We start from the raw sequence: 25,982 nt of genomic DNA, 5'->3' as shown, positions 1-25,982 counted from the left end.
CATCTCGCCAATTTTAGTTTTACTGGTCAAAACCCAAACTTATATGATATGCCTGTTTCCTATGTGATAATACTGCTTGTACCTTAAAGGCCAAATGTCTGTCACATCTGAACCTTTCAAATGTCTGACTATCTCTTGAACACCAGAATAACAAAGATCAGATATGTTAGGTTACATCAATAACAGTGAATACAACTTTAGTACAACACTGTCGTGAAGAAGTAAAACACCCTTTTAAAAATTATTAAATAAACAACCAGTAAAGTGGTGTCCAAAATATATTTGTAAATAGCAATGAAACGTTTTTGTGTCATAACATCAGCAAATAGATACTTGTCAGTTTCATAAGTAAATACTGAGATTTATAGATATAATGTGATCAAAACATTTTGGTTTGGCAGCGATACATCAGTAACTGGCAACTCTTATTAATTAGTAAACACACAATAACAATCAGTACTAAAGTTACCGGTTACAAGCACTGATTAGCTGAAAACATTCAAGAAAGTTGAAATATTTAATACATGTATCATAAGTCAGTTACAGGCACGAGTCTCTACAGAGAAATAAGTGTTCACGTGAAAAGTTTAAATTAAAGAGACAAGTTCTGACAGACTTAACATATTACTACATCACTAAATTAATTAACAGAAACGACCTAACATCCACAAAATATGTCAATTTTACGAAGAGTTTGGCTTTATTTTATGACTACCAAGGTATTGTGTAAGTAAATTATTGTTAAATGTGGAAGAAAACACAATAAGAAACATTATTAAATCATATATTCAGTTACTTTCGCTGACTAAACTAACTGACTTTATTACAACTAATATTCTTTACACTGCAGTTCCTATGAAAAACTTCCATACAATAAAACAATAGACTACAACATTTTCCTCTAAAGAGTAAAAACGTTACACTAGTGAATTACAATGCTTACCTTTATGGTTAACAAATATGACATCTCAAAAAGCACAAAGTTTGGAAGCCAAAAGATTTCAACATATCAGTTCATCATACAACACAACAATAATTGGTCAGTATTGAAAGTTAATAGAAATAATAAACACACGTTATGAGAAGATCATCAAGCCATAAACACAAGAAACTGAAACATTAACAGAAGTGTTAACAAACCTATTACATACAACTAGTGTGACATTTATTCAATAAATGAAGCACACACTCATTTATTGAAAAACAGGAAAGGGAAACTTTACAAAAGAAAAAAAGTTTGAAGAGATGGTAGTGAAACTGTACTTTTATATTCACAGAGTAGTTAAAAGACATGGACAACACTGTGTATTTCAGTTTTCTCCAAACTACTGGTAATGAATTACTTAGGTTTGTTACTTACTTGAGCCTGAAATTTAAACCAAAAAGAAATTTATCAAACCTTAAAAACTATTACATATAAAAAACGTATAATAAACTTGCTTAATTTGACCCAAATTTTTTCAGCAAAAACAACTGAAATAGATTCTGAAATGTGAGAAACATAATTAAATAAATAAATTTTAATCAGTAATATTAAACAGTGAAAGAAGAGAAGAGAGCTTAACTTACAAGATACGTAACACAAGCTGTTTACTTCATGCACTGATTACTCAACCTTTGTAAACTATAGTACCATTAAATCTTTATCCAATTCTCTATAAGAATGTCTCAGAACCAACGACAACTTGCTAAGTAGTTCTGACAATGTAACCTTTCACTATCGTAAATTACTTGTTACACATTTTATTGTTCACATATAGAGTGAGGTGGCTAGGTAACAAACAGCATAAAAAAATTACACTGATTAAAACAAAAAAGTTATATGAATAACACAATTCTGAAATAACAATAATAATAATCTATTTAAAAATAATTAAGAAAACAGGTATTAAACACTATAAACTATGTCTATACCCATCTAATCCAAAGTTAAAACAACATTAACTTGTCGTCACAGCCAAGATTAAGCAGGCAACAGGAAGTAACAGATTTAAATTATAAAATATTACCCACAGTGTGCAAGTGATAAGAAGATATGAAATGGATCAAAGTAATACAACTTAAACAATGAAGTAGTTTTACTGATAAATATCAGAATTACAAGAAATTAATACTGTTAATCTAATAGAGCTATTCTATAATTGTTAATCTAATAGAGCTACACTATAATTGTTAATCTAATAGAGCTACACTATAATTGTTAATCTAATAGCTCTATCCACACTCAGTGGCTACTTTATCAGGTACTCCTGTTCTTCAACAAAAATAGCCAAAGAGCAAGACATGTGGCTGCAACTCAATACATAAAGCATGGTCAATAGTATCAGTTGTTGGTCAATCAAACATTAGAATGAGGAAGATGTGTAATCTAAGCAAATTTGATCATGGAATGATTGTTGGTGCCAGACATGGTGGTTTCAGCATCTCAGAAACTGCTGACTTCCTGAGATTTTCATGCACCACAGTCTCTAGAGTTTACAGAGAATAGTTAGAAAAACAAAACATATCCAGTAAGTGGCAGTTCTGTGAGCAAAAACACTTTATTAATGAAAAAGATCAGAGAAGAATGGCCAAACTTGTTCAAGTTGACAGGAATGCCATAAATACACAAATAACCACTCTTTACAACAGTGGTATGCAGAAGGACATGTCTGAATACATAACATGTTGAACCTTGAAGTGAATAGGCTACAGCTGCAGAAAACCACCCCAGGTTTCACTCTTGTCAGCTAATAACAGGAATATGAGATTACAGTGAGCACAGGATCACCAAAACTGAACAACTGAAGATTGACAAAATATTGCCTGGTCTGATGAACTTCAATTTCTGTTGTGACATGCAGATGGTAGGTTCAGAATTTGGCATAAACAGCTTAAATTCATGGATCCATCCTACCTCATGTTAATGGTAGAGGCTGGTGGTGATAGTATGGGGAAAGTTTTCTTAGCACATATTACACCCCTTAATACCAGTTTAGCATCATTTGAATGCCACAGCATATGTGAGCATTCTTATTGACTATATGCATCATTTAAGGCCACAGTTTATCCATTTTCCAATGGCTACTTCCAGCAGGATAAAGTACCATGTCACAAAGCACACATCATCTCAAACTGTTCCACAAACATAACAGTGACTTCAGTGTACTGCAATGGCCCACACAGTCCCCATATCGCAATCCAATAGAGCACCATAGGGATGAGGTGGAACAGGAGGTTCACACATGAATATGTGACTGACAAGTCTACAGGAACTGTGTATTTCTATCAAGTAAGCACAAATCAAAATCCCTAAAAAATGTTTTCAGCACCTTACTGAATCCATGCCACAAAGAATTCAGGCTGTTCTGGAGTCAAAATGGGGTCCTACCCAGTACTAGTCAGGCAAGCCTAATAAAGTGGCCACTGAGTGTACATAATGAATTGTTCACAGACTGCATTAGCTAATACAAAATAACTAACTGTATATTGAAAGTTACTATCTTGACATATTAATTAATAAATTATTGTATAGAAATGTGTTTTAAAAAGATTGGAATTTTCCGTAACTATATCAATTCTATAAATGGTTGCAAGAAAACTGCTTAATTTACCATAAAACTGAATAACACAGTGTTCCAAGTACTGTAGAAGATAAAACCATCTTATATGTACCAAACTGTATCAGTGTGCTGTGTGTAGGATCACCAAACTGTATCAGTGTGCTGTGTGTAGGTTCACCAAACTGTATCAGTGTGCTGTGTGTAGGATCACCAAACTGTATCAGTGTGCTGTGTGTAGGATCACCAAACTGTATCAGTGTGCTGTGTGTAGGATCACCAAACTGTATCAGTGTGCTGTGTGTAGGATCACCAAACTGTATCAGTGTGCTGTGTGTAGGATCACCAAACTGTATCAGTGTGCTGTGTGTAGGATCACCAAACCGTATCAGTGTGCTGTGTGTAGGATCACCAAACCGTATCAGTGTGCTGTGTGTAGGATCACCAAACTGTATCAGTGTGCTGTGTGTAGGATCACCAAACCGTATCAGTGTGTTGTGTGTAGGATCACCAAACTTTATCAGTGTGCTGTGTGTAGGATCACCAAACTTTATCAGTGTGCTGTGTGTAGGATCACCAAACCGTATCAGTGTGCTGTGTGTAGGATCACCAAACTGTATCAGTGTGCTGTGTGTAGGATCACCAAACTGTATAATATGTATATTGTTTGTCAAACACAATAACAACTGATTCAATTATAATATAGGTATTTATACTAATACTTCTCATATAAACCTCTGAGACTTGTAGACTGATTTACTTATTAAATGTTAGCTTTGAAAGGTATTTATCTAAATGTTTATTTGATGGAGTAAATTATAGCACATTGAACTTGTACTCTTTTCTTACCACATGTTTAGCATGCAGATCACCAAACTGTATCAGTGTGCTGTATTAAAAAATCTCCAGTGTCCTCAAACATTAGTTTTGTTGGAGAATCCACAAATACCGAGTTCTATTTTCAACAAGTAAACGACATGCTTAGTGTCTCAGCACAATTAATCACAATAAACTAAAGTTGCTGTTAACGTGGTTAAAAGTTGAACAGTTTCCACAATACAAGATTATACACACCTGATGACCTATTGGATGATGACTCCCTTGATCCTGGAATAGATTTGTTACGGTCAACTGAGAGACTTCTGCTGCTTTCACGACTTATGCTTTCTGGTGTTTTGATCTTCTGTTCCACTGACCTGGAGCGATTCTTCTTAAAACTTAATCTTCTTCTCAACGTTCCCATGAAAGATCTTCGATCCCTCCGTCTTCCTCTTTCAACTGACGACAAATAAATATTTCCTGTGTGAAATGTGCATTTATCTTTTACAGAAATACAACCAGAGAAGTATGCAAGCACAAATATTAGTTTTAAATCTAATTTACAACACTACAATATAGTTTAATTATTTTTTAAATATTATTCCAGTTAAACTCCAGACAAGATATACAGTAATATTTACTTAATAATTTAGTAAACTAAAAAAACTTTTGTAAACAGACTATATGGAAAGTAAACAGAGTGAATTTTACACAACATATCCAAGCCTTAAATTAAATCATATTTAATTTAATTTTATAGAGAAAGAAAAGGTAAAATTAGTAAGTATGTAAATGAATGAACACAAAATATATTTGAAACACAATATAAACACAGCCACGAAACAAACATCCAACACCTTGATGCATTACGTAATGAGATACGTTATCATTCCTGCCAATTCGTTGGATATTTGTTTGGTGGCTGTGCTTATATTATTTGTTCAAGTATATTTTCATTTTCTCTTTTCTTTCATTTGAAAATTAAATTTGATTATATATATTTATTTAATTATTTATCCATACTTTGAAATGTATATAGATGTTGCTGTGACATTATTGTCAACATATTTCTGTACCCAAGCCTTTTATTAAATATAAATACGTACAGTTACATATCTCAAGTTGTTTTTTTATTAGAGTTATACACACACACACACACACACACACACTTACACACATAAAAAAAATGTGGAATCACAAGCAACAATGCATAGGAGTCCCTGTATTTGGGGGAGTGTCACACTCTAAGGAGTCCCTGTATTTGGAGGAGTGTCACACTCTAAGGAGTCCCTGTATTTGGAGGAGTGTCTAATTGGTACACAGTTCTGCTACATGATTAAATCATCATTTAATGAGACAAGTGTATGAAAGAATAGATGGGAGACTTCCCAAGGGTGGTGATATGGGTGGTGATTTGGTATATACAAGTTTGTTCCACTGTTCGCTGTCGACGTGCTTCTTTAAACATACAAGTGTTTGTTCCACTGTTCGCTGTCGACGTGCTTCTTTAAACATCCAAGTGTTTCTTCCACTGTTCGCTGTCGACGTGCTTCTTTAAACATCCAAGTGTTTCTTCCACTGTTCGCTGTCGACGTGCTTCTTTAAACATCCAAGTGTTTCTTCCACTGTTCGCTGTCGACGTGCTTCTTTAAACATCCAAGTGTTTCTTCCACTGTTCGCTGTCGACGTGCTTCTTTAAACATCCAAGTGTTTCTTCCACTGTTAAACTGTCGACGTTGGCTTCTTTAAACATCCAAGTGTTTCTTCCACTGTTCGCTGTCGACGTGCTTCTTTAAACATCCAAGTGTTTCTTCCACTGTTCGCTGTCGACGTGCTTCTTTAAACATCCAAGTGTTTCTTCCACTGTTCGCTGTCGACGTGCTTCTTTAAACATCCAAGTGTTTCTTCCACTGTTAAGCTGTCGACGTGCTTCTTTAAACATCCAAGTGTTTCTTCCACTGTTAAACTGTCGACGTGCTTCTTTAAACATCAAGTGTTTCTTCCACTGTTCGCTGTCGACGTGCTTCTTTAAACATCCAAGTGTTTCTTCCACTGTTCGCTGTCGACGTGCTTCTTTAAACATCCAAGTGTTTCTTCCACTGTTCGCTGTCGACGTGCTTCTTTAAACATCCAAGTGTTTCTTTCACTGTTCGCTGTCGACGTGCTTCTTTAAACATCCAAGTGTTTCTTCCACTGTTCGTTGTCAGTGTGTCTGTTTAAATATACAAGTTTGTTCCACTGTTTGTTGTCAGTGTGTCTGTTTAAATATACAAGTTTGTTCCACTGTTCGTTGTCAGTGTGTCTGTTTAAATATACAAGTTTGTTCCACTGTTCGTTGTCAGTGTGTCTGTTTAAATATACAAGTTTGTTCCACTGTTCATTGTCAATGTGTCTGTTTAAATATACAAGTGTTTTCCGCTGTTTGTTGTTAATATGTTTCTTTAAATATACAAGTTTGTTCCACTGTTCGTTGTTAACATGATTCTTTAAATATACAAGTTTGTTCCACTGTTCGTTGTTAACATGATTCTTTAAATATACAAGTTTGTTCCATTGTTTGTTGTCAATGTGTTTGAAGTAGGTTGAGTCATAAAGGCTATTAAAAACATAGTTTTGTAGATGAAAAGAATCATTTGTATAGTACAACGTATTTTTTCATATAGTAATAACATCTAATTTCTCTTAACATACCTTGTTCTAAAAACAAAACTCGTTTTGTTTTTTATTATCTCCAATGATGTGACTCAGAAAACATGAAATAATAAAAATTTTCCCTTTACCTTCTTCTTTCTCACTTTCAGAAGAAGATATAGTCTCCCCTACAGCAGTCTGATCTGTTTCAGGAAGTCGGCTACACGGAGGTGTGGCACTGCTATCTATTATTTCTTCAGCCTAAAGAAAACCAAATAATGACAATACAAGGACAAGAGGAAATTCGTTAAGATAGTAATGTGAAAATCCAAATAGTAATACCTCTGTTATTAATCTTAAATAATTAAAGTATTATGTATATACTTATTACTGCAAAATGTAGAAATATATTTCCAAATCATTCTCATAAAATCTACACAAAGTTAGTTAAATGAAACTATATGATTCATAGTAATGCAATGTTGAACAGTATAAAGAAGACAGAGCTATAAGCAACAGACAAAACAGCACAAATTACCAGACAAGGTATGTTTATAACACTGTAACAAATTACCAGACAAGGTATGTTTATAACACTGTAACTTTCACATCACTGTGCAAGTTATCCACGGAAAATATTACAGTTTACAGTGATGTACAAGTGCATGTAATTAGATTTGAACTTTATCCAACATTCACGACAATTCCTTATACTTCGTTTCACGAGTGTGGTGTATGTTTAATTATGTTGTGTTTGAATAAAAGGTGAAGAACCTTATTTTATGTTATTTATGTATTATATAAACAGCTAGCAAAAAGGAAATAAAATAATAACTTTCGTGTAATGTATTAATAAGTACATTCCTTTCTGATCTCTTCCTTCACAGAAACGTACTTTCCTGTAGTGTGTTAATAAGTACATTTGTTTCTGATCTCTTCCTTCACAGAAACGTACTTTCGTGTAGTGTGTTAATAAGTACATTTGTTTCTGATTTCTTCCTCCACAGAAACGTACTTTCGTGTAGTGTATTAATAAGTACATTTGTTTCTGATCTCTTCCTTCACAGAAACGTACTTTCGTGTAGTGTATTAACAAGTACATTTGTTTCTGATCTCTTCCATCACAGAAATGCACTTTCGTGTAGTGTATTAATAAGTACATTTGTTTCTGATCTCTTCCATCACAGAAATGCACTTTCGTGTAGTGTGTTAATAAGTACATTTGTTTCTGATCTCTTCCTCCACAGAAACGTACTTTCGTGTAGTGTATTAACAAGTACATTTGTTTCTGATCTCTTCCTTCACAGAAACGTACTTTCGTGTTGTGTATTAACAAGTACATTTGTTTCTGATCTCTTCCTTCACAGAAACGTACTTTCGTATAGTGTATTAATAAGTACATTTGTTTCTGATCTCTTCCTCCACAGAAACGTACTTTCGTGTAATGTATTAACAAGTACATTTGTTTCTGATCTCTTCCTCCACAGAAACGTACTTTCGTATAGTGTGTTAATAAGTACATTTGTTTCTGATCTCTTCCTCCACAGAAACGTACTTTCGTGTAGTGTATTAATAAGTACATTTGTTTCTGATCTCTTCCTTCACAGAAACGTACTTTCGTGTAGTGTATTAACAAGTACATTTGTTTCTGATCTCTACCTTCACAGAAACGTACTTTCGTGTAGTGTATTAATAAGTACATTTGTTTCTGATCTCTTCCTTCACAGAAACGTACTTTCGTGTAGTGTATTAACAAGTACATTTGTTTCTGATCTCTTCCTTCACAGAAACGTACTTTCGTGTAGTGTATTAACAAGTACATTTGTTTCTGATTTCTTCCATCACAGAAACGTACTTTCGTGTAGTGTATTAATAAGTACATTTGTTTCTGATCTCTTCCTTCACAGAAACGTACTTTCCTGTAGTGTATTAATAAGTACATTTGTTTCTGATTTCTTCCATCACAGAAACGTACTTTCGTGTAGTGTATTAACAAGTACATTTGTTTCTGATTTCTTCCTCCACAGAAACGTACTTTCGTGTAGTGTATTAATAAGTACATTTGTTTTTGATCTCTTCCTTCACAGAAATGCACTTCCGTGTAGTGTATTAATAAGTACATTTGTTTCTGATTTCTTCCTCCACAGAAACATGCACATGCAGGTAATTCTAGTTCTCCAATTGTTGTTAAAAAGTTGAATAGAAAATAAGAGGCATTATTAACATCTGTCGTTTAAGAGGATACTGCTTCAAAAAACTGTTTTATTGACATACACATATGTTGGTGGGTATATAATGATATGAGGCTGTTTAACTGCCACAGACATTCTGAAAATTTATGATACTGTGGAAAAGCAGTATCTAAAGGTCTGTTTTATAATATTGTCAGAAACCATCCAGTACAAAAATGATCACAAACACATACTGATCTGATGAATATGAAAAACGTGAAGATGGATCTACAAATGTTATGAAAGGACCAATCTAAGATCCATATGTTTATTTAATTGAAAACATGAAAAACTGGTTTGAAATACATGTTGTAAAAGTGGGTTCTAATCTACAAGGACAGTAAAAGACTGTACAGTATAAATGAAAGAAATCTATTCTGATCAATATGATAATACAGTTGAGGTTATGGGATGATCTGCTGAATACAGGTAAGTTAGTTTCAAAATGAAGTTTTCATTCTAAATACTTGTGGTCATTTAATATAATTATGTATAGACGCAAACCTTTTAAAACTTTTCTCAGATACACGAGTGTTGATGTATCGATAATTAAACTGAGAGTTATGTCTGACAATACACACACACACACACAGACTGCTGGCCAAAATCTTAGAGCCAATGAACATAAAGAAAGCATATGCATTTTGCGTTGTTAGACTCAACCACTTATTTGAGCAGAGCTTCAAAAGATGACAATAAGAAAAGGAAAAATAAAAAAAAACATTTTAGCATTTAATAGGGAAAATGTGAACACTATGAAATTAGCCTAACTACAAGCTGGTCAAAAGTTTAAGACCATACTGAAACGAAGTGTTAATTGGTAAACACATAACGAAATTTGGTCATTTGTGTTCAAGCATTAACGTTGTCAACATCTTTCACTGATATCTCCTGTGTTGCATTGGGTGAAAACATGGCAAGGACTAAAAAGTTGACAGAGTTTGAACGTGGCAGAATTGTTGAGCTGCAAAAGCAAGGTCTCTCTCAAATGCCATCACTGGTAAGATTGGGCGTAGTAAAACTCCTGTTGCAAATTTTTTAAAAGATTCTGAGGGATATGGAACAAGAATTTCAAGTGGTCAGCCCAAGAAAATTTCACCAGCGTTGAGCAGGAGGATTCGTCAAACCAGATTAAGGCCCTCACGGACACAGAATGCAGCTCAAGAACAATAAGATGGCATCTATGAGAGAAAGGCTTTAAAAACCGTAAACGTCTTCAAAGGCCACGCCTCCTTCCATACCACAAAACAGATCAGTTAAACTTAGCTGAGAAGCACCAAACATGAGACGTAGAAAAGTGGAAGAAGATTTTGTTCTCTGATGAGAAAAAATTTAACCTGGATGGTCCAGACAACTTTTAACATTACTGGCACAATAAGGGTATCGCACCGGAGACATTTTCTACATGACACAGTGGAAGAGGTTCCATTATGATCTTGGGTGCTTTCTCCTTCCATGGAACAATGGAGCTTCAGATTATACAGGGGCGTCAAACAGCAGCTGGCTACACTGGTATGTTGGAGAGAGCATCCTTATTGATGAAGGCCTTTGCTTGTGTGGAAATGACTGGATCTTTTAGCAAGACAATGCTGCAATCCACAATGCCCATAGGACAAAGGACATTTTCTTGGCGAATGACGTGATTCTTTTGGACCATCCAGCGTGTTCATCTGAACTGAACCCCATTGAAAATGTTTGGGGGTGGATGGCAAGGGAAGTCTAGAGAAATGGACATTAATTCCAAACAGTGCATGATCTTTGAGAAGCCATCTTCACCACTTGGAATATCATTCCAGCCAGCCTTCTACAAATGCTTATATCGATCGTACTGAAGCGAATGTTTGCAGTTATTCACAATGACAGCCGTGCAAGTCACTACTGAGACCTCTTTTTGGGCATTTCCTACCCTGTTTAGGACTTCTTTTTAGTATGGTCTTAAAACTTTTGACCAGCTAGTATTTATGCTAATTTCAGTGTTCACATTTTCCCTATTAAATGCTAAAAGGTTTTTTATTTTTATTTTATCTTTATTTATTTTTATCTTTCGAAGCTCCACTCAAATAAGTGGTTAAGTCTAACAATGCAAAATGCATATTTTTTTCTTTATGTTCATTGGCCTTAAGATTTTGGCCAGCAGTGTATATGTGTGTATGTATATCCATGTGTCTGTATCTATATATAAAACTCACAATTTTTATGTATACTGAAGAACAAAAAACATTTGTGATAGAATGCTGTGCACGACAGTAACACCAATGTTCTATGCCACACCAGAACGCTGTGCACGACAGTAACACCAATGTTCTATGCCACACCAGAACGCTGTGCACGACAGTAACACCAATGTTCTATGCCACACCAGAACGCTGTGCACGACAGTAACACCAATGTTCTATGCCACACCAGAACGCTGTGCACGACAGTAACACCAATGTTCTATGCCACACCAGAACGCTGTGCACGACAGTAACACCAATGTTCTATGCCACACCAGAACGCTGTGCACGACAGTATCACCAATGTTCTATGCCACACCAGAACGCTGTGCACGACAGTATCACCAATGTTCTATGCCACACCAGAACGCTGTGCGCACGGTATCACCAATGTTCTATGCCACACCAGGCGGCTGTGCACGCGACAGTATCACCAATGTTCTATGCCACACCAGAACGCTGTGCGACGACAGTAACACCAATGTTCTATGCCACACCAGAACGCTGTGCACGACAGTAACACCAATGTTCTATGCCACACCAGGCGCTGTGCCGCGACAGTAACACCAATGTTCTATGCCACACCAGAACGGCTGTGCACGACAGTAACACCAATGTTCTATGCCACACCAGGCGCTGTGCACGCGACAGTAACACCAATGTTCTATGCCACACCAGAACGCTGTGCGCGACAGTAACACCAATGTTCTATGCCACACCAGAACGCTGTGCACGCGACAGTATCACCAATGTTCTATGCCACACCAGAACGCTGTGCACGACAGTATCACCAATGTTCTATGCCACACCAGAACGCTGTGCACGACAGTATCACCAATGTTCTATGCCACACCAGAACGCTGTGCACGACAGTATCACCAATGTTCTATGCCACACCAGAACGCTGTGCACGACAGTATCACCAATGTTCTATGCCACACCAGAACGCTGTGCACCACAGTATCACCAATGTTCTATGCCACACCAGAACGCTGTGCACGACAGTATCACCAATGTTCTATGCCACACCAGAACGCTGTGCACGACAGTATCACCAATGTTCTATACTAAATTAATTTGGTATTATTTGCTATTTTAATCTTTTAATTACTAATGTTTACAGACTTCAGAATCACTTGGAGGTTTGTGTGTTTAGATATTTTGTTACATAAATAAATATTCTAAAATAACCCAATGAAATAATAATTAATTCATTTCAACTCTGATTTCTGTTATCGTTTGGTTACACTTACACACTATTTCAAATTTCTCTCTGTGTGTGCATGAGATGAATCACAAATGGTAAAGAATCAAGTAAACAGCCAGTTTTACATTAACTAACATGCAGAGCAACACCTAGAGGGAAAAAGTGCCAAACTCATCACTATTTCATGCAGATTTCCAGAGCAAAATTAAATCATACCAAACAGCCAAAACTACTCAACACTGATGGAGGTCATGGTACCTGAGAAACTTCACGCCATCTGCCATTTTTGTCCAACTTCACCTGCAGACAGTAAAAGTATATCTGGATAAGAATTAAATAACACAAAAAAAACATGTAATAATGTTTGATACTCAGCAACATTGTGCCAGAGGTATATGGTTATACTTGTAAGTAAATAGTATTAGACTGATACAAATGTTCAAAATAAGTAAAACCTATAGACTTTAACTGATTTTTAGTTGAACTACTTTTTGGCTGAACATTAGTAACACACACACACACACACATATATATAAGCTTAATTTTAATAAATAATTAAATCACAAATAATGTCATTAAATAAACATTTGGTGGATCAGTTTCAACTTAACAAACAAACATGGTTTCAATATTACATTTACATACATCAGATACAATGTAACGAAATCTGTTGCTCTTACTAAATCAGTATTATAATACTAAAGAAACAATTGCCCAAACAAAATTTTGGAAATGTTTTTGAAATGCAGCAAAACTAAGTTTCAACAAATCCATTTATTATTAAAAATTATTTTACTGTTTTTCATATTGTGACACGTATATTATCAGTAATAATTATTGAAATGTTGTTTTCATTTAGGGGCTCAAGATATCATAAAAATAACATTACTTTGAAAATAGTAGTGGTGAATTTGTGGGTAATCTCCTCTATCGTTTTGGATACATTGTGTATCATTCACTCTTCACTTTGACTATGCTATTGACAAGCTTGGACCCCAGCCATCAAAAAAATCACATCACCCATTCTATTTTTACCACTACTATTACGTTGTGAAATAGAACAATTATTCAAAGAAACACTACAGAAAATACAGAAGCCCAGCTAACAAAACAAAATGTTTGAAACCTGAAGTGCCCAATAAAAAATAGAATTTTTAAATGAAATGTCACTATCCATAATTTGTCAAAAGTATTTTTAAAGTATCAATATAAAACTGAACTTTACTAAAGAAATCTTAAACAAAACTTGAATAAGAATTCCAACAAGCAGGTGGTCATAATGAAATGTTTAATTTGAAAATTTTTAAATATAACATTTACAGCAAAGTTATTACTATTAATTTAAAACTTAGAATGTAAACAGTCAAGTTTCAAGATTATGTTGTTTTACAGTTATCTGTTGATTCAAGTTTACAAAAATGTCCATTTTACTTTTTATTTTCAGTTAATAATTTCTTAAAGCCAACATCACAATAATACCACACCAAAATATTCTAGCTTGTTTAGCCTACAACTGTCATATGTATAGACAAATAATTATTCTTTTAAGCATTGTTAATAACAATTAAAATAGTGTTAGAATGAACTAAAACTCTACAAGTAGTTACCTATAAATACACAACATTTAATTATACTTACACTATACATATATAAATGTACCAGAGAATACAAGATGTATAATAACAGTCAGTGTACACTACACATGATGAATTCAAAGTCATATTATAAAAGTTCCTTCACAAATTACACTTCCCATGTACCATTCTAAGTTATTTCAGTAAGTTACAATCAAAACTTCACAAAAAAAAACCCAACAACTTTCAAAAATGTGACAGACCTTTTCCTAATAACACTTTCTCTGGTATATACTAAAACTCCAAAAATATTTATCACTCTTTTCCTTTGATTTGCATGTCATTAATGAGGCATATGATAAAAAATAATAAACCACATATGCTTCCTTTTAAAGGCCCTTCAAAGTTACATTACAGGGTACAAGACATGTAGTTTAATAGAACTAAATACGTAGTTTAATAGAATTTAAAACTAATTATATACACATTAACTATCACTCACAATCAACATGCTCATGAACTTATTTCCAATATCACCTATCTAAGATGTGTAAAAGTACATGTATTGTATGGGGCCATGCATTTCATAACTACATTTAAACAGAATAAGAAGTGATTGCTACAAATATGCAAAATTAAATATTTACCACAGTTAAGATGTGGATATGGTTAAATTTTACAAAATTAAATACTTACCACAGTTAAGATGTGGTTATGGTTAAATTTTACAAAATTAAGTACTTACCACAGTGAAGATGTGGATATGGTTAAATTTTACAAAATTAAGTACTTACCACAGTTAAGATGTGGATATGGTTAAATTTTACAAAATTAAGTACTTACCACAGTTAAGATGTGGATATGGTTAAATTTTACAAGATTAAGTACTTATCATAGTTAATATGTGGTTATGGTTAAACTTTACAAACATACCTTCAAGACTGGCCGGATAACTTCCTAAACAAACGGCAGCATGCACAGGGAAGAACATGACACTAAATATCATTCCCATTAAAATTTATGAAACTGTCTGAATAAAGAATATATTATGAAATCAAAACTGTCCATGGAACAACAACTTTAAATATGAAATTAATATAGCTAAATCAAGGTTTGTGTTAGCAGGACATAGATATATACAGAATTTTTAATTTGAAAATTGCATAATTTATTTCTCTTTCAAAACAATGTTATTTCAGAAAGATTAATAAAAATATCCTAGAAATAAACAATTCTTTCCAATACTACATTAGAAAACAGTAAAAAATATGCATACTTGTAGGAATATCATAAAATAGATTGTGTTAAGCTACACAAAAACATTTCTATAAAATCAAATACAATAACACAACGCTGCTAACAGTATTAGACTTAGTTGTATTAGTACTGTACAAAGAAAGTATTCTAGTATTTGAAGGTTAACATAAATTAACATTAATAAAAATGATTTCGAAAGACAATAATCACCATAACAATGCTGAAGTACATTCATATTAGTTTAACCTAATAAATAACTGCATAACCAGATGAAAAAATGTTGAAGTACATTCACACCAGCATAACCTGATAAAAAAAGTGTTCAAAAACATTCACACTAAATAACATGATAAAACAAGTGTCAAAGTACATTCACAACAGCATTACCTGATAAACATGTGTCAAAGTACATTCACAACAACATTACCTGATAAACATGTGTCAAAGTACATTCACAACAGCATAACCCGATAAACAAGTGTTCAAGAACATTCACAACAGCATTACCCGATAAACATGTATCAAAGTACATTCACAACAGCATTACCTGATAAACAAGTGTTCAAGAACATTCACAACAGCATTACCTGATAAACAAGTGTTCAAGAACATTCACAACAGCATTACCCGATAAACATGTATCAAAGTACATTCACAACAGCATTACCCGATAAACATGTATCAAAGTACATTCACAACAGCATTACCCGATAAACATGTATCAAAGTACATTCACAACAGCATTACCCGATAAACATGTATCAAAGTACATTCACAACAGCATTACCCGATAAACATGTATCAAAGTACATTCACAACAGCATTACCCGATAAACATGTATCAAAGTACATTCACAACAGCATTACCCGATAAACATGTGTCAAAGTACATTCACAACAGCATTACCTGATAAACACGTTATATGAAAGGAACTTAACCTTAAAAATTTTGATGATGTTATGAAATGTTAAAATTTTAACACTGTTAGGAGAAATTAGTTGTATTTTAATAGTAAATATATGCAAAATTACACTTTGTAGACATGTACGTATTTATATGAATAAATTTCGTACAGTTACATGCCTTGAAAGCGTAATTTACCATTTCGTACAGTTACATGCCTTGAAAGCGTAATTTACCATTTCGTACAGTTACATGCCTTGAAAGCGTAATTTACCATTTCATACAGTTACATGCCTTGAAAGCGTAATTTACCATTTCGTACAGTTACATGCCTTGAAAGCGTAATTTACCATTTTGTACAGTTACATGCCTTGAAAGCGTAATTTACCATTTCATACAGTTACATGCCTTGAAAGCGTAATTTACCATTTCGTACAGTTATATGCCTTGAAATCCTAATTTACCATTTTGTACAGTTACATGCCTTGAAAGCGTAATTTACCATTTCGTACAGTTACATGCCTTGAAAGCGTAATTTACCATTTTGTACAGTTACATGCCTTGAAAGCGTAATTTACCATTTCATACAGTTACATGCCTTGAAAGCGTAATTTACCATTTCAGACAGTTATATGCCTTGAAATCGTAATTTACCATTTCGTTACAGTTACATGCCTTGAAAGCGTAATTTACCATTTCGTTACAGTTACATGCCTTGAAAGCGCAATTTACCATTTCGTACAGTTACATGCCTTGAAAGCGTAATTTACCATTTCATTACAGTTACATGCCTTGAAAGCCGCAATTTACCATTTCATACAGTTACATGCCTTGAAAGCGTAATTTACCATTTTGTACAGTTACATGCCTTGAAAGCGTAATTTACCATTTCATATAGTTACATGCCTTGAAAGTGTAATTTACCATTTCGTACAGTTACATGCCTTGAAAGCGTAATTTACCATTTCATACAGTTACATGCCTTGAAAGCGTAATTTACCATTTCATACAGTTACATGCCTTGAAAGCGTAATTTACCATTTCATACAGTTACATGCCTTGAAAGCGTAATTTACCATTTTGTACAGTTACATGCCTTGAAAGCGTAATTTACCATTTCGTACAGTTACATGCCTTGAAAGCGTAATTTACCATTTCAGACAGTTACATGCCTTGAAAGTGTAATTTACCATTTCATATAGTTACATGTCTTGAAAGTGTAATTTACCATTTCAGACAGTTACATGCCCTTGAAAGCCGTAATTTACCATTCGTTACAGTTACATGCCTTGAAAGCGTAATTTACCATTTTGTACAGTTACATGCCTTGAAAGCGTAATTTACCATTTTGTACAGTTACATGCCTTGAAAGCGTAATTTACCATTTTGTACAGTTACATGCCTTGAAAGCGTAATTTACCATTTCATATAGTTACATGCCTTGAAAGCGTAATTTACCATTTCGTACAGTTACATGCCTTGAAAGCGTAATTTACCATTTCATACAGTTACATGCCTTGACAGTGTAATTTACCATTTCATACAGTTACATGCCTTGACAGTGTAATTTACCATTTCATACAGTTACATGCCTTGAAAGCGTAATTTACCATTTCGTACAGTTACATGCCTTGAAAGCGTAATTTACCATTTTGTACAGTTACATGCCTTGAAAGCGTAATTTACCATTTCGTACAGTTACATGCCTTGAAAGCGTAATTTACCATTTCGTACAGTTACATGCCTTGAAAGCGTAATTTACCATTTCGTACAGTTACATGCCTTGAAAGCGTAATTTACCATTTCGTACAGTTACATGCCTTGACAGTGTAATTTACCATTTCATATAGTTACATGTTTCATCCTTTTTCAAATTGAAAAAGAAACAATGTAAGCAACCTCTCTCAATAGCATTTTCCTTATTTCGAATTAAATACAAATCACAATGATGTCTTATTACACCAACTTACCCCACGGATGCTATGAATTATTAAAGTGTTGTCATCAACCATACTAGGACTACCTGCTTTCTTTTTACTGTCAAAGTTCTGTAAATCTGTGTCTACCAAAGTTTCATCAGAACCTAAGTGAAATGTGATAAGAGCAACAAGAAATGAAAACAAATAACTTAATGTTTGATATTTATTGCCAAAGTTACATTTAAGTCTCTGTTACCACTTTGTTCATAAAAAGTAATACAAAACAGTTCATACACTGAAAATCTATAAGTAAAGAGAAGGAAGAGTACATTAAGCTCTCTATGTCAATCACATCCAATCCAATACCAGAGTTCATCAGGCTGGCTGGTACGTGGCAGACATAGCAGTGATCTAGGCACAACTACATATACCATAACATAATGGGTTTTTGGAACAGAAATAAATGATACCTTCTAAGCCTCTTGAAGTTCTAAATGTAGTAGTGGTTATTACAGTCCCTCCTTCCGTTATCTTACTGTTGCTTTCAACAAGTTCTCTCGACTCTTCTGAAGTATCACTGGTCACTGGCACTTCTGCTCCATCCATAAAAGTGAACTGAGTTTGTGAAAATTGAGAATGTGAGATGAATATTTTCTGTATGTTTAGTAGACAGAGATCAAAAGTAACTATTCATGTTATGTTTTCCGTACTGTAATACACATAAATACAAACATTTCTGTAGTCCAGAAGAGAAAATCTCTGTAAAGCTGCATCAGGTGAGGTGCTACAATATAATAAGACATTAAAGTAATAAAAAGTCTTTAATTTAACAGAAAGTAAGCTTTTATCAATCACTTCATTCTATGAATGTTGTTTTTATTAAAAAAAATTAAATAACAGACAAGTAGTAATAAACAGAAAACAGCAGTTGTCCAAAAGCCATGTTTTTCAGTTGTCTAAGTATAAATGTTTGCAACAACAAATATCCTTCTATTTCCATTAATTTGTTTATAAATAATTGTATATTTTTAGTGAAAACTTTGAAGCCAGTTAAAAAGTGCTACAACATGAAAAAGTAAATTACAATGACCTCTACTGTCAAGGATCCTGTTACAGTGTCATTCACTATTGGTTGAGAATGAAGAGGCATAATTATCCTCTCACTTCGTTTGTTTATTAGCTCTTTAACGCCTATTATTCCAAGACCAAGGAATCGTTCTGTTCCTAAAATAAAACAGAAAAATTATTGTGGATTCATCTAGAAATTACACAAGCCGATAACACAATTTATTTTTTAAACTGTTTCCACACGTCTTCAATAACCGATTCATAAAGGTTTATAGCCAGTTAACAATTAAATTTCAATTTGAAATCTGTGCAATGTATTTCTGGACAAATACCAAAGGTTTTAACACAAAATCACTTAGAGAATAAAAATACACAAATTTATCATACGTAGCAGATGAGTAACCCATTCACCATGGCTGGGATGTGTAGTTAGCACTCCGTCACGCTGCAACTGGGTCAAACGTTTCATACTGTCGATGCTGTTTACACCTTCCAGGATCATCTTGACTATCATCACTGGTTGGAGAGCTATCATGTCACATTACCTTGTTTTCATCATGCATTTTAACACCACTTAACTCACTTTCACTATCTTCTGATCTGTCTGAGTTAAGCATATCTACATATTAATTAGGGTTACAGCTAGCTGCTTTAGAGAAGCAGGCACAGTTGGCACACAGTTGTCGTACATTCCCCATAGGCATCTTTTTGGTTACTAAAAAGCTGAGTGGAACACATATCAACATTAGTTGAGAGGCCAATTTTACTTCCATAAGTCATATGCAGTAATTCTGAATAACAATTTGAAACATTTGTCCCTGTCACAGAGTGAAGAGGTGGAAACATTATGAAATGTAAATCTCAGCCACAGTGAAAAGATTAATTTCAGTTGAATATTACCTTATAGTGAATGAGTGTTTCATGTAATACAACATAATGTAGTTTATCCATTTTAGTGGCCAATAATAGTTTATATGTACTGTTTTTAATATCAAATAGGTTTGCATCACATTTAAAGTGCCAGGATTAAAAGAGGTATTCTGTTGAATCACACACATCGTGAAATGTTGAACAGTAATGACCTTCTGCTACTGTGCTACAGTCAAATCACCACTTATTTAATGCCTCAACAGCATGTATTTAAAACTTACTTTGGTATTATAGCTATTCACCTGCCACTATGTAACTCCTGCTGATTTTTCACCTGCCACTACGTAACTCCTGCTGTTTAATTTGCTTCTATTGAAAAACTCTTCCTGTTTCACTCAGTATTATTTAATTCTTTTTCAAATGGTTACGTCCTCATGTTTTAACTCTTACCATACAGGCTTGGTCAATTTGATCAGTCACGTAACCTTTGTACTCACTTAAAGTCTTTGTAGGTTTAATACTTGTAACTTACAATATAGTGTCCATATTTCCACAGAAATTTGTAGTCTCTCATCTAACATTAAGTCTTTCACATACAAAAAAAATCACATTTTCGGTGAAGTATTTTTAATAAACTAAAATACAGATTTGTTTATCAACATATTGAGTATTTGTTTTGAATAGTTCATGTGCAAGTAATTTTCACGTCAAGATTAAAAATATCTTTCTTTATCTCAAAAATCCCAAATTTCATTTCTGCAATCTCTAAAACCTCCTAAGTATATTTCAAATGCTTGTTTTCAGTAGAACTATATTTATCTGTTATTTTCTCAACCCTACCTCTGTACACGCGTTCGGTCAATTTGACCGACCTCATAACCACCCCATACAAAAATCAAAATTTCACTTTTCTCTCTAAAATGACTTCATGAAACTATGCTTGTTTATTCTAAGTAGCTTTAAAACACAGTATACATCTGAAGTGGACAAAAATAAATGGCCACCCTTGTAAATATTGTGAATTTGTTGTATATTTTATTAGATAATAGAAACATATGTAAAACTATGCTTTTAGAACCCACTACAAGATACGTTCAGATGTAATCTTAAATACTAATTTTAACACTAGTCTTTGTATGTAACTGTCAACTTTTCATGATTTTAGCTCCTTAGACATTTTTATTCCAATTGGCCTATAAAATAACCAAACAAAGTTATCTGGAATAACTGAATGTAAAAATGAAACTCAACACAAATCAGTTTCACAAGTTAATATTTAGTCAGTGTTCCCTTCAAGTTCAATACTGATTCACATCAACATGACATGCTGCCAATCAAGATTGTACAGATATTCCTGAGTGACATGTTGTCAATCAAGATTGTACAGATATTCCTGAGTGACTGACTGCCAATCAAGATTGTACAGATATTCCTGAGTGACTGACTGCCAATCAAGATTGTACAGATATTCCTGAGTGACTGACTGTCATCCTTCTTCATAAAGCTCATTTTCAGTGTTTGACTTGTGATCCTTTGTTAATTGGTTTAACTCAGCCCACAAATTTTCAGCTGAGTCGATATCAGGTGCTTGACCTGGTCATTCCATTAAATCAATTATCTTGTTTCTAAAATATCTTTTAAATGATTCCACAACTGCAGAGAAATGGTTTGATCATTTTGTAGCCTAAATGGTATAACATACCATTTGGCACAACACTTTTTATGACTATATGTAACTAAAATCAGGCAGTTAGGCCTGATTTTAATAATAATAATTTAATATTTAATAATTTTGGCAGTTATTAAAGCCAGCATCAAAATTAGGATTTGAGATCATATTTAAACAGAGCTCATTGAGCTTTTCAAAAAATAGTTTTACATATTTTTCTGTTATCTAATAAACAATATATCAAATTAACAACATTTTGAATGGTTGGGACTACTTATTTTTGTCCACCCTCACACGTGTAGGGAAACCTTCATTTTATGACTCAAAAATACCATGAAATGGTTTTAGAAATGTACATAGATTTTTTACTGTATTAAAAGTGTTGTGTTTTGGTATTTAAACACAAATAATTATCAGTGGGACTAGAAACACAATTACTGTCAGTAAGCAACAGAAACTGGGATAGTGTTTTAATATTCAGTTTTACTTTCCTTGTTTCTATACACAGTATGTGTTGAGATAACAGTAACTTGTAAATACCTCTGCTGTTTTTCTCCCGATCATAGACTTCAAAAAGTATTTCAGCCGATGAGTTTTTGACAATGCTGCAAAATACAGAGAAAAACATCAAGAGTTTGAAATGTTTCCAACTTGGGATATTTTTAATATCCAACTACAATAGGAAAAGAAATAAACAACAGTAAAATTAGTATAGCATTGGTTTACTATATGTAGTTAAATATTGTAACAAATAATATTGCTTATTACTTATAACTGCAATGTGCAAACAAAAATCGATTGTATTTATTCCGTGAAGCAAAAATATCGATATCATACATACAACTCATTACTGGGAAAACTGTTAACTTAATATCAATACTATACTTTGGTTATTTCTTTTTTGGTATCATGTTATTGAAACTTTGGTTATTTCTTGTTTATTAACATCATTCTGGTGATATTGTAGTTATTTCTTGTCAGACATCATTCTGGTGATACTGTGGTCATTTCTCGTTTATTGACATCATTTTATTGATACTGTGGTCATATAGCCATTGTTGTAAGGTTAATGATGCAAGGTTTCACCAGAATATTGCTCTTGTGCATCAGTTGGTTAATTCAAGTAAGAACACATTATTTTTTTAAATGCTTGTACTAGTCATTTGAGACTGTACAAATGTCAGAAGCATCACATTCAAAGCAGACAGTGGAATGTGTTTACCTCTTACTAAGGTGACAATATAAATAACTGCCTGAACTGCAAAGTATCACATACAACCTTGGTATTGTAATGAAGTATCCAGAAGAAATCCCCAATCATGATACAAGAAGTTAGAGAAAGGGTGACAGTAGTAAACAGTGCCAGTGAGCAGCTTACCATATTTAATTTGGTTTTACTATCACCCACATCTGTACAACTTTGACCCTCTCTCCAACTGTAGAATAATTACCAACTCCTCCCAGTAACTTACTTATGCTTTTTAGGCTCTAATGGAGTTCTTACCCACTTTATAATAATAACATTTAATTATTTCATTAATTCATCATTGTAATTTTGAAACAGAGAATTAAAACAAATCACACTTCACAGCCAAACCTGCACTAGACATATCATTTTATACATTCAGACCCTTAATTAAATATTCAATTATAAGAGAAATAGTTAATTATTGGAAAGTTTATTAATCTGTACATTTCAGTAATGTCTTTTAAAATTAATATTACTCAAACTGAAAGTCATGTATATTATAAAAATATAATAGTGATAACCTTACAAAAGAAATTGCTCATCCCAGAATGGATTGTTTGTGTTCTTTACAGCTGTTGTCTGAAACCTCTGCGATGGTTCATCCATCTCAACAACACAGAAAGGTTCTTGACAACCTAGGTTCAAAGCAGAAAGATTAAACACCTTTAAATCTAATTATCCAAAACACTGTTCCATATATCATATAATACATATTTTATGTCAGTAATGTGGAAATATTGTTATAACAATTTTAAAATATTATAAAATATTAGTACTACTTTAAAATGTACAGATTATAAAGTTCATAAAATTTAATTTGAATGTTGTTGCAAAAATGAGAAGAGATCACGTTACAAAACAAAGTACCTGTATCTATATACGAGTACAAATATTTTATGCACAACTATCATGTCACGTGTTATATACAACTATCATGTCACGTGTTATATACAACTATCATGTCACGTGTTATATACAACTATCATATCACGTGTTATATACAACTATCATATCACGTGTTATATACAACTATCATATCACGTGTTATATACAACTATCATATCAATGTGTTATATACAACTATCATATCAATGTGTTATATACAACTATCATATCACGCGGTTATATACAACTATCATATCACGCGTGTTATATACAACTATCATATCACGTGGTATATACAACTATTATATCACATGTTATATACAACTATTATATCACATGTTATATACAACTATTATATCACGTTATATACAGTTACCAATTCCCATATAAATTAGTTTTTTATAAACTTGTTCTGAAAATTTCATCTACCCCTAGTTGATGTTTTCAGTAATAAAAATAAATACAAGTAAAACGTTTATAAAGGCATATCCACCTTGTGTACTGTGTTATGAACAAATCATGTGGTTACCTTTTTTAGAACCAAGATTATTGGCTTTAATCACTTTCACAAGTAATCGCTGTTCATGCCTTGTTGATAAACTGTTATATGGCTGAAAACAATAATAGAAATTAATTTAAACCCAGCACAAATACTAAGAGAAAAAGAATACCACAAGGTGTTATGACAATATTTACAGTAGCAAATAGTCCAGATGCACACACACATTTAAAATTTATACTTAAATTTTAAGGTACTTGAGTATCTTTGTATCAAATTATATGTAAGAACCTGGAGAAACTGGTTGGCACACATCTATAAGAATAAAAGATCGTTTGAAACTCTTTTCTTCGATTTTGACGACTCAAAATAAACACTTCCTTTTTGTCATATGTTAAAATTATCACACAAAAATAAAAATAAAATAAGCTCTCTTTAGTGACAAAACAAAAACCAAGCATTAACCAGTGTACCAAACATTAACCATTATTCAGATGTAAAATTATATATATTTAGTCACTCCCCCCGATTTAAAAGTTGTGGTTGAATTATTTTTATTTTGGTACCTAGCAATGAACTTATGCTTTTAATGCTGGAACACATAACAGTTTCCTTCTATCATTCAACTCCATCAAACTAATAGTTGAGTACACTTAGCATAAAGTTGTTTTTAAACCATAATAAGTTTTTAACAGACTGTTCATTTGTTTTATCCATAAAGAAAACTTTAATTAAGAGCATCATTCTGCTCTATTTCACAGACACCTCAGTTTTATAAATTATAATATATGTACATATATATTACTGTAAAACAACATACCAAATGCTTAAATCACTATACTTCTGAGAATCTTCAACTTTCGTTCTGTGTTGACCCTTCGGAAAGTTTCTTTGTTTAGCCAGATGGAGGTCAACTGTTGCTGTCGCTATTGCATTAATAAATGCATTCACAATGGCATCTTCCACAGATCTCTGGCCATGTGTGCTGTATTTCTGAAGTACAATGTTATCACAAAAACAGAATTTATCTTTTTGTAATATATATTTGTAAGAGTATAATTTCGACATATGATTTTTATATAGTACTGTACAAGTACAGTACATACAGAGTGCAAGTCTATAAAGTTGTTTTCCTTATTCCTCTGACAGCTCAGACACCTAATGGTGCCCTCGTTTGTTTCCTAACACAAATTTGCATGTTCTTCTTAAGATATATCTCTAAAGATAACTCTAAAAACTAACAATACAAACTACTAAAATGTCACATATAACACGTATTGATAGATAAAAATCAAAAGAAACAAATGTAGCCCTTGCAATGACAAATTCAATGTATTGGATGAGAACAGTTTCAACTGTACCATTTCAAAACCAACCAAAGAATCTAGTATTTAGCTGGTAAATTAATACTGAAAATAGCAGGGATATTTTGGTTCAGATCACAA

At 33.2% G+C, this 25,982-nt stretch overlaps 2 protein-coding genes across 2 annotated transcripts in view; both read right to left on the bottom strand.

Moving 5' to 3' along the window:
- Window positions 1–24,650, bottom strand: part of LOC143234825 (uncharacterized) — a 40,522-nt gene extending 15,872 nt beyond the window's left edge. Inside the window, exons 1-10 of the mRNA XM_076472479.1 lie at window positions 24,568–24,650; window positions 23,680–23,788; window positions 22,445–22,509; window positions 19,388–19,521; window positions 18,768–18,912; window positions 18,349–18,461; window positions 15,151–15,174; window positions 12,902–12,943; window positions 7,139–7,250; window positions 4,614–4,838 (exon numbers count right to left, since the gene is read on the bottom strand). Coding sequence (XP_076328594.1) covers window positions 4,614–4,838; window positions 7,139–7,250; window positions 12,902–12,943; window positions 15,151–15,174; window positions 18,349–18,461; window positions 18,768–18,912; window positions 19,388–19,521; window positions 22,445–22,509; window positions 23,680–23,759 — 940 coding nt within the window. The 5' untranslated portion in view covers window positions 23,760–23,788; window positions 24,568–24,650. The remainder of the gene's footprint in view (window positions 1–4,613; window positions 4,839–7,138; window positions 7,251–12,901; window positions 12,944–15,150; window positions 15,175–18,348; window positions 18,462–18,767; window positions 18,913–19,387; window positions 19,522–22,444; window positions 22,510–23,679; window positions 23,789–24,567) is intronic.
- Window positions 24,651–25,115: 465 nt separating this feature from the next.
- LOC143235814 (uncharacterized) overlaps window positions 25,116–25,982 on the bottom strand; it is a 33,875-nt gene continuing 33,008 nt past the window's right edge. The window contains exons 5-6 of the mRNA XM_076474008.1: window positions 25,358–25,530; window positions 25,116–25,173 (exon numbers count right to left, since the gene is read on the bottom strand). Of these exons, the coding sequence (XP_076330123.1) occupies window positions 25,116–25,173; window positions 25,358–25,530 (231 nt within the window). The remainder of the gene's footprint in view (window positions 25,174–25,357; window positions 25,531–25,982) is intronic.

Source organism: Tachypleus tridentatus, chromosome 12 (assembly GCF_004210375.1).
Source record: "Tachypleus tridentatus isolate NWPU-2018 chromosome 12, ASM421037v1, whole genome shotgun sequence".
Taxonomy (NCBI): domain Eukaryota; kingdom Metazoa; phylum Arthropoda; class Merostomata; order Xiphosura; family Limulidae; genus Tachypleus; species Tachypleus tridentatus.
This window is presented reverse-complemented; position numbering and strand designations above follow the sequence as displayed.